We start from the raw sequence: 11,173 nt of genomic DNA, 5'->3' as shown, positions 1-11,173 counted from the left end.
TGCAACTTTTTGCTCATAAGCCTAAAACCACTGATCTAATTAATGCAGGAAACTTGGAAAGAAACAAAAGCAAACGGATGGCCCATTCGCATCCCGACACCTCCCATGTTTTTCCTTTTTATTTCATTTTCTCATCAAAGATTGGATGCCTGTAGTTTTAGATCCCATCCAAAGCTGAACAAGCCTCATGGTCTCATTTGCAACCAACGAGCGTTCTCCAGACATACAATAGCCATGTGACTATGATGACAACAAGAACATTTGGATGGCAATTTGCAAAAATGTAGTTATGTATCTGCAGTGGATCGACAGTTAAACAGTACAGAGGCCAGATTGCAAGACGACCAGAACAAAAAAAAAAAAAAAAATCAGAACTTTGCTTCCATAAAACATCATTCCACATGTGCTGAACTTTCAAAGCTTCATCCTTAAATCATCCACTAGCATTTTGCATTACCCTACCCACCTCCTGTGAAATTAGCTAGAATACAAGAACGAGCACAGAACAAACCCAACAAATTGCCCCGCAAGAATAGTTACAAGGATAGAAATACAGCAGCCAGCAAAGATTAGAGAGGATCAAAATGTCCAGTGTCAACCAGTGCACAAAATAGGTTGGCTAAGAAAAGGTAGACTTTTAGAAGGAAGGCAGCATCCTCGCCACTTATAGAACACTAATAGGTGCAGCTCCCAAAATCAGCAGATAGTGCATCCGAGTTAACCTGACAACACAATTAACAATTTCTAAAACTCACTAGTGGTGTCATGAAATGTAACATCCCTCTTACTGAAACTAAAGAGTGATCTAGAATGAGTTCCATAAAGGAATTAGAGTGATCAAACCATTTATTGCAGGACAGGGATATTCAGTTTGGCCTAAACCCAGTCAGTGACAATCATAGTAACAAACAAACGGTCTGGAACCTTCTTACCCAAAAATAAAACAAAAAAGGTGAATGTCATTTAAAAGGTTAACAGAAAAATTAGAAATTATCAAACACAGATAACAAATCAATATGTGAAATATCAGCAAAAAAATACAAATTATACAAAAGTAAATAGAATTTCATAAAAGCAGAATAATCAGTAAAAATCAGGGAGTAAAAAGTCATGAATAAATGATGATGCCTAACTAAGAGAATTTTGTTATTAACATAATGATAGCCTGTATCTCATCTCATGCCAATCAAGTGACAGTTAATACTACTAACAGAAAATAAGAGAAGCATTTTCTGAACAACCATTTATTACCCGTGTGCTGGCTAGAATTCAGAATTCAACTCGATCATCATTTTTAATCACCATGCATCATGATCTTCCTCTCCTCCCATGTCAATCTTCGATGTAAATTTTGTACATGGTTATGGAAGTCCAGATGCAAACTTTGCAATTTTTGGCCTTGTCATATTCTTTAGTTCTGCAGTAAATTAACTTTAGTTCTCTTGATTGCTTCTCCTTTAATTTCAGCTGCCCCTCCATTTACAAGGCAAGCCTGAGTCATGTATGGTCATAGATAAACAATTTCAATCACGTAAACAGCCTTAGTTCCAAATTGAACCAGTGTTAAATCAAATCCTACAATATATATACCTAGGCAATGTAATCAAGGAGACAACAAAGTAATTTGATTCTGGATCATCCCATGGTCACCAACTGCTGATATAAACATACATGGAAAGAGACAGCTTCATGATATGATATAAGAGGTAGGATTTTCATTTCATCCGTATACCCATTTCAAACCCAAATTATTGAGATCAGATTAACCATAAGTAACCAATGAGTCTTGTTCAACATATCTTGGAGCGACATTACAAATCCTACTGCATCACTCCTTTACCGAGGTAAAAATATCAATGTCATCTTTCTATGAACTCTTAGATAATAGGTTGCAAATAACACCACTGTTCCCATCAGCATTCCAAAACCAGACCTGAACCTCTAGATTCATCAGGCTCCTCTACGGCCACAAGTAAATTTAAGAACCAAGAAGCTACTTCCAAATCTATGTTTTAAGCTCAAAATGCTACATGGGATAAACCATTTTGTTTAGCGGATGGAAGTAGACCTTTGGTGTAATAGGAGTTCACTTATTGGACATAATAGCAGATTATTGCAGTATATGATGCAAAGTTGAATGTCACTTCCAGATCTATTAATGTTATCTACCATTCTCAAGTCACATTGTGCTATATGGACATTTCTTTTCCATGTTTTCAGTTATCAATGACTGATTTTTAACATGAGGATAAACCATGATCATATAGACATTCAATTGTTTCAGTAAGATAGTCAGCATCCAAGGCTCGCAAATTTCTGTGTAGAACAATGAACACAACCTTCGTCAAAATTATTACAAAATAGCACATAAAGCATAAGCAAACATCTTCCCAAAATAGTCATAGATCTACTAGTTTATGCAGAAACATAGCTTTGTTTAGAAGGCAAAACCTACAAATGAGTGGCTGATAACTGTAGTTATGTTCACAGGGCCTGTTTGGATGCTGAGGTAATTTATGCACTTAACATACCATCCATGGTGGTGGTTGGGCATATGTTGGTGCTGGATCTAACACGAAGGAGAAAAGGTGCTGTGATTATGGAAACCTTCATCCACAGAGTGCCTAATGAAGATGGATATGGAAAACCATCTCCAGAAGGAATCCGATAACCTTAATTTTTGGATTATACAATCAGCAAGGTCTCCGATGCTTTTAAATTTCTTTATTTCTGCTGATGCTTTCTCCCTTACAGATATGATTCTCGGGGAAGTAAGACATGGATAGCTGGTCCATGCATCCAAACTGCTCCTTAATGTCCTTACTTAAGATGACATAACCTAATCAAAAGGTATACACCCTCTGTGTCTCAGCAGATCGTATCAGCCTGTAAAAGAGAGAGGTGGAGCTCTGTTCCAATAACCTGGGAGCTGCCATTGTTTAGAACAGCAATATAAAATAGTTTATGTAAACTTGAGGGTGTTTTGAAACAAATAGATCTTAGGTTTCACATGATGGACGGTGTATGTAGTATCAGACTAAGGTACTGCATGTCTAATGTGTTCATAGAACCATAAAGGATAAGAGTTCAGGGAGAAAAGAATCTATGGCTCTTAAGATTTCTTGCTGAGCTTGGCATAGAAGACACTAGTTCAATTATGGATGTTTATGTCAAGCAAGATATTGTTTCGCCTCCACAAACTACCAAAAAGTGTATATAACTAACCTCAAATTTTGGCATCGCACATTTGTTTACTCCACACCATTTTTCACTTGTCACCCAAGGTCTGAAAAGAATAAGCAAGGAAACAAAACAAAAGATTATTGAACATATGAAATGAGCTTCTTCAAATGATAATACATGTAATAGATGATAATCAACAAACAATATGTAAACAGAAGTGACATTCTGCCACTAGTGATAATAATGAAGAGAAATAAACCACTAAATTTACACTACAAGCCTGAAAGTTAGATGGCTCATTAAAAAAATTTATACCTCAAATGTTTTTGTAAATGTATAAATTGAAAGTTTTGAACTCAATCTTATGGTTATCATGTATTAAAAAGAAAAACAAGCTTTTTTTACCTTGTATGATGGTGATGTGATAAAACAAAGTGCACAATCAGGCTAAGATAGTACTTGCGAAGTTGCAATCTAAAGCAAATATCTATATGTTGGTCCATACAAAATTATACCAAATCATAAATAAGGTGTAGCATGATCGCTGGTGTAATATAGAATATACATCGACAAATGGCGACAAATGGCCATTGTGGTATGTATTGGCTTGTGTCAGCTATTTAGGAGAGTATTTCTGAGATGCATTACACTACAGGCACATGATTGGGCTAACACGATCTGTTCAGTCATAATGTGAGAACCATGAGTCCTCAGTGGAGTCAAGAATCCAGTCACAAAAATCAGTGAAGCAATTGAATCTGAAGCATACTGTCATAATGGTAGAATATGTTCAACATTGCACTCAGTATCTTCCTACTAGTTACGTGGTTAAATTGATTTATTGGTGGATTTCCATAGACCTCCTACTCCCAGATGCCTTTGTTAGTTTTGTCACATAATGCATTAGATTAGCTTAGGCCTTGAATCATTATTTACTTCCATATACCTTTACATCATAATTGAATGGATTATTGATAATTTGACATCTTTTCTGAGTGCTTGATGATGATTTCACCCCAATTCTATGGTTCTAACATCATTCGAGATGAAAGTTTGGAAGCAAGTTCTGAAGGAAGACTAGATTTTATTGTGCATCTGTTATTCAAAATTAGGCTTTTTTTCTGGCCTTAGTTTATATTCTTGTTAGTATGATTCCCTTTCTTTGCCTTAAATTAAAGAATTCAAAATATTTTGGATCCCTTGCTCTGTTATTTAAGTAGAAATGTAGTGATCTTAATGGGATCATGAATACTGCTTCCCAACATTTGTCCTTCACGCACCATGGCTTTGTGGGATTCATAGTTCATACACCAAGAATGCATTATGCTAAGGTAAAATAAGTAGCAACGGAAAACCACAATGAGACAAGTGAATAAAGAAGGTCAATTTGAAAAAAAATAAATAAATCATTACTCACAATAACATTGACTACCTTCCTTTTGTTGAGGAAAAAATAAGGTTGACTACATAAAGCAGGTTTGACTTATATGGTGAACATCATGCATTCAATGGCAGCAAGGTTGATGGCAACCACGATTCAGACTGGCACAGAAAAGTTAGAACATAATGATATCAAATATATGGAGGCACTAATGTGGATCGGAGATAAGCCACTATGCAAGTAACGGTCATTGAATTTCTCAGAGTTTTATCAGTTGATCAGCCATGTCCAGAAACTAAGGCATAATAGGTTGGAGTACATCAATCAAAATTCATCTTGAATCAAAATGGATCTCATGGTAGTAAACACAACTGGCAAAGGAAAAAAAAGCCTAATGAGTTGTTTGCAGGTATAAAGCACAGATGGATGGCAATGTGTGAGGTTACAAGTACTTTGGGAATTTGAGATGACTTCAACTGAAATGAACCCACCGTGTATGGAGACCTGAATGGACCCAAATAACCCTATAGAAATTGAGAGCTATTAAGTAATGAAAGGAAGGTATAACCTAACTAACAGATTATGCATCAGACAAAACCAAGATAATCACTATGTATTGGCCAAAAAAAAACAAAAGGCTAATAATTAGCCAGGAAATATTTTTTGGATGATGCTGACATGGAGGCAGCCCACCATGCACTAAGCAAATGGGAGGATTTTGAATAACAATAGGAGAGTACTCTGATGCATATGAATTTTCCTGAATATTTTGATTTACTGCACCCTAAGATTCCTACAACTAGGTGGCAGCCAAATATAAATATATCTATATGGCTAAAGACACACAAGGGTGAAGCTTACCAGCATTTTTACGACTCAAGAAAGTCATCACTCTCGCTCTTCGCTACAAAGCCTCTGCTGAAGAGGGACACCTTTAGTTATCTTCATTATGCAATAATATCATGCCCCAACTTCCATTCAAAAAGTGAGCCTTAAAACCTTTGGCTAAAAAAAACTGCAGCATTATTCATTTATCACCATATGTTGAAGCCTACCTAACATTCAATTGTAGGTAATGCAACTACATTAGGTAATCTTACAGTATTTTTTTTAATCCCAAGAAAATAGATGTTAGATTAATGCTACCATACTAGCAGCTGACACCACACACATCCAAGAGACTTACTACACATTTTTTTAACTTCTTAAAACCAACATATGATTGTCAAATTATTTAATTCTTCAACTTGGCATTGCATGTATTTCAATGAAAAGGAATTTTTATTCAGCAATGAAAATTCAAGACAAATAAAAATGGTCACTTCACCTCCCACTTGAGGACCCGATGATGTGTGAAGGATCACATGAAAATTCAAGTAACTCATCAGCATGTTCCTTTTCACAAAGATGGTTCCCATATGATACGATGTTGACCCATAACAAGGAAAGACAGCTGCTTGACAAGATATGGATGTGTGTTCATGTATGAAATCCATGATCGCGACCGATGACAAATCTTTGTCCAAATTTGCAATATGGAAAACGTGATAGCTTTCTTCATGGAAAATATTAATTTGCATCAAATCTTCAGCTAGTTTGGAATTACTTTTTATGCAAATCTTCCCTGCCAATAAAAGGTCAGACAGGAATCATGTTTTCACCTGCATGCTATCATTTAATAAGAGCAAAGAGGTCTACCTCTAGATGTCTGCTCCAAAACACTACTTTAATCAGGAATCATTATTTCCTACAACAACCAGAAGATTAATAAAAGAAAAACTCAAGAATATGATTCTTCCAATATATGAAGAAAGTTACATAAAATTTTGACTTGATCTCTATAATTTTTTTCATATAGCATTCACACATGAGTTGTACTGCAATGTAACTGTCTTATGTAACCTGGTTTAAAAAATGGGTACAAGACTAGATACCAGCAGAAACATTACTTTTCCCTTCTTATTATACAGCAACTTATCAAAAATTTAGCATAAGTGCCCAAAAGATAAACATGCCCTCTAATTGATAAAGACAAAAATTCTCAGTTTATATCAGGTGTATGATAACCATATATATTCACATGCACACACATACCTTGCAGTGGAGAAAAGACTTTTGTGGCTTCTTTGAACGATCGTCAACTGTTGAACCATGAGTTCCACCAGGGCATGCAACAACTGTTACATGAGAAAACTCATATCCAGATCCAACTGATTCAGGTTCATGGCTTGGGGCCGGTCACAAAATCCTAGGTGTTGCTCGAAAAGGGCTAATTGCTGGGTCCACTTGATTGCTTGTTTCTTCCAGTATCCTCCTTGCAATGTCCAGAAAGTGGTTTAATGTTTGGTCCTCTACATTTTTAGACTGAAGGATGCATATATGTTCTACACCAGCTATTGATTTCTCCCCTGCCATAGGACCATGTTGCCAAAGAACCCTAAAAGTGCAGGTACATATAGATTCTCCTTCAGAGAATTTATGTTTGGAAAAGGATGCCTGCCATTTGAACACCCTAGTTCAATATCCAGAAAAATAGATCAATATGATGACTTGATATAGATCAGATTTTTAAGAAGGGTCTTGAAAGCCATTATAACAGTTCTAGTCACCTCCCATTGTTGTCTGCATCTGCATGCAAGCCTGCATGCATATATGTACATATATACATATGTACGTACGTACATACATACATATACATATTCATAGACACTTGCATCTTAAAGTACATTACACATGTTCATGCATGCAAGCATCCATGCATAGATATTTGATAAGCACGACTATCGAAATTCACTATCATAATTAAAATGTTGCATAGCAACTTCTTACTTTGGAGGATTAGTACAAGATTAGCACATTAAATATACATGAGTAATGCTATAGGACCCAAACCTGGTATCGAGAAAATAACATCTATAACCAGGGCACCATATGAAAAAAGGGGATTGGCATTCAGGATGTCAGCACAATGCAAGGCGAACATGTGTGTGTTTGTGTGTGTGCGCGCGTGCGCGCAGACACCTGCACATTAAAGAACATTACATATGTTCAAGCATGCAAGAATACATGCATAGATATTCAATAAGCATGAATGTTGAAATTCACTATCATAATTAAAGTGTTGCATAGCAACTTCTTACTTTGTAGCATTGAAGGTTTTGGTACAAGATTAGCACAGTAAATGTACATGTGTAATGCTACGGGACCCAAATAATGTACCAAGAAAAAGGCCTCCATAACCGGGGCACCATATGACAAAAGGGGATTGGCATTTGGGATGTTAGCACAACACACAGTGGATCCCTAGTAGAAAGCACCAATCTCCTTATGACACGTGTGCTTGAAGCTTTTTCTTTTTACCAGGTTTTGGCCCCAAAGCATTTTCCAATGTACTTTACACCGTACACATAAAAAATTTAAAAAAAATAAAAGAGCGCAAAATTCAAGGATTAACTACCAAAACAGACTGCCACCCAAGGATAGAAACCCCACCATAGTAGCTAACAGAAAAGCCAAAAAAACCAAAATTAAAATTAAAAAAAAAATCAGAATCCACCATGACATGAAAGCAAATAGCACCAACACATCAATATGCTAAACCTGCAGCTAACTGATTTTGTGGGAAGAAAGAACTACTAGTTAAATATGACCAAAGAAACAAACGACAGAAAGAAACCAATAGAAGGAACTTGTTAGAAGACAAAATCGACACATTTGACATTGAATATTTGTCGGAATTCAATTAAATGAAAGCATAATTTCCTGATAGAAAACAAAATAACACCAGGAAGATCTACAAAATAACCAATTGTTCAGTTGATATCACATATCAGAGATGAAGCTAAAAATATTAAGTATGTAACAGCACATGTCAAACAACAATTCAATATTTTTGGACATAGAACGAGATCGATCAGCAATCTGAATTCTAATTCCAGAAAATAACAGCCCAAATATTTAAAACCTCCGTAAGAAATAGAAGTAAATGATCCACTTTCACAACAAATGAATTCTGAAGAACAGAGCATACTAAAAGACATTATACATGGCAAACATTAATATTGTTTATTAGAACCCGGCCACAACAGCACAAACTCCTTGAGCAATCAAAAGGCAAGTTGTCCATGATCCCTATTATACATATGTTGTTCTTTGAAAAGAGCACCTCACTGGGTTCTATCCCTTTAAGAGAGAGACAAGAGAATTCATGAAGCAGAAGTAGGATTGTATATATCAATATGGTTAAGCTTGAAGTTAATATGACCAAAACCATCCATCCTCTCACATACATCAAACATGTTAAAAAAAAAATTTCCAAAAAAGAAAGGAAAATGCAAATAAAAACTTTAGGATACCAAACTACAGAATAAAAGAAATTTTAACTAAGAGAGCTCAAAAAACAAAATCTAAACCCGGAATATCATAAAAGGACAGAAAACATAGATTGAAATAGCGACTAACATAAAATTCCCACTCCAAAACAAGACTGGCATGCACAAAAAATTAAAAAAATAAAAAATAACTCTTGAAAATATAACTATTGCTAAAAAATTGAACAGTTAATTTCGAGATGCAAACAATGACCTTAAAACCAAAAAAATCTGATACCATGAAAGAAAAAGAATGCTCTGACCTGAATTTTTACAGATTTTTTAAAAAAAATCCAGACATGAAAACCAAAAACCAGATTAAAAAAAACAAAAATCCTGCAAAGTTTCAATCCCAATCAAGAAAAAATAATCAAATAAATATAGAGACAATATACCAACATTTCCAAGAAAATAAAATAAAGAAAACAAAATGCACACATGTATATGTATATATGAGATGTAACAGGACGCCCAAATTAAAGAACCCATGCTGTTAATTATGATTGAAAACATCTAGAAACCAAGAATCATATATTTTAGTGGTCTCTAACCTATATATTACATGGACATAAACATGGACGGTTTTCATTGTCCTAGCATGCTAAAATACATGATAAAGTATTTAAATTGAGAATCCATCTTATAGATCATAATTTGCATATGTTAAAATATATATAGGTTAAAAAGCAACATATTTTAATGCTTAGATCATAGTAAAATCTAACCTCAGATCATTTTAATCATTCACTTATTTTTTACAGCAACCTAATACACAGATTAGAGACCACCACATGATTTTCAGTTTCAAGTATTTTTAGCACTATAAATCATGACTAATGGTATAGATCTTTAATTGATTTGGTGCATTATTAATTTTAGACCCGAGAGGAATAGATACCCCCTCTCATGTCGAGAGAAGCAAATGCACACGTATATACATGTGCATGTATGCATGCATGCATATTTTCAAGTTACATTAGTTACATCTTTTTTTGAATTGGATAGTGTGATATACTATCTTGAAATTGCTTACGCAACAAAATGTGACTTAAGGACCCTAGCATATGCGTCAAGTGGTCAAAAAAATATATTATCTCGTATTATTTAAACTGTCTATTTTTTAACTACTTGATACCAAATCTTTTGATAATTTAGAGGTAGTGTACCATGCTTGGATCGTCGAAGTGGGACCCTGCAATCTATTTAACAAAAACAACAAAAAAAAAAAAACAAAACGAGTCATAATAATTTACCATGTTTACACTAAAAGGAAAAATTCATCAACGAACACCAAAAATCCCCACTCCAGAACAAATCATGCCAAGTTAGTAAATAAATTAATAACGCTTAAAGAACACAAGTTTTACGGAGAACTAGATAATTTTGAGATCCAAGAACCAATTTCAAAGGCCAATACTCTAGACTCATCGGATAACAGAGAACCCGCCTGAAGATTCACGTAAAAGACCCACATCCCACCACAAAAGATCTAATATAAATCAGCAAGAAACGCTTAATCGTACCCAAAATCTAAAAAGAACCACTCACCGCGTCAATTATGGTGTCGAAGAAATGGATGTCGCTCTCACCGAACGTGTGGGAGACGCAAACCTCCATGCCCTCGATCACCTTCCAGTACTCATCGTCCTGAAGCTGGAGAGTCGTCGGCCGATACCTCCCCCGGAACTCCTCCAGCTCCTCCACCGTCCGAAACCCATCGGCCCGATAGAGCTCGTCGTAGACATCCGAGAAATTGCAGTACATCACGCGGAGGGTTCCCTCCTCCTCCAAGAGGAGCCGCACCGCGTAGCAGGCGTCATCCACGGGGGCACGGAAGTCCAGGCCTTCCGTCGCCGGAGTCTCGCCGGCTGCAAACAGCGCTGCCGCCCGTTTCAGAGCCATCCCTCCTCCACTCGCGGTGACTCTTGCCGACGGTTGGTTGACGCAGGCAATGATACGAAGCGACGTTGTGATGGGATCGATCCGCAGGAAGTTAAATCACAATTATGCCCTTCACCATTTGCTTGCTATAAATGGCTTGGCAATGAGCCGGGTCGGATGCGGTTTGGGTCAATCAGAACTCGACACATTAGCCGATGGATCAACACTTTTTTTACGCTTATCTTATCCCATTGGATATCAGATTATCCGATCAAATATTCTCCATCTAAATGAGATTTTTTAAATAAAAAAAAATATTAAATAATAATCTATTTATCACTCTTTAGCTTTTGAAATT

The 11,173-nt window shown here is 35.9% G+C and overlaps 1 protein-coding gene across 1 annotated transcript; it reads right to left on the bottom strand.

The window, feature by feature from the left end:
* Positions 1–359: 359 nt before the first annotated feature.
* LOC105060530 (uncharacterized) lies at positions 360–10,906 on the bottom strand. Its single transcript, XM_010944288.2, is given in 7 exon segments — positions 360–722; positions 3,226–3,286; positions 5,892–5,964; positions 5,967–6,188; positions 6,263–6,311; positions 6,659–7,060; positions 10,483–10,906. Coding segments are annotated over 7 exon segments (1,209 nt in total). The 5' UTR covers positions 10,837–10,906; the 3' UTR covers positions 360–674.
* Positions 10,907–11,173: the final 267 nt, after the last annotated feature.

The sequence above is a fragment of the Elaeis guineensis genome, chromosome 1, assembly GCF_000442705.2.
Source record: "Elaeis guineensis isolate ETL-2024a chromosome 1, EG11, whole genome shotgun sequence".
Lineage (NCBI taxonomy): Eukaryota > Viridiplantae > Streptophyta > Magnoliopsida > Arecales > Arecaceae > Elaeis > Elaeis guineensis.
Note: the sequence above shows the minus strand (reverse complement) of the source record. Positions and strands in the feature narration are given on the sequence as shown.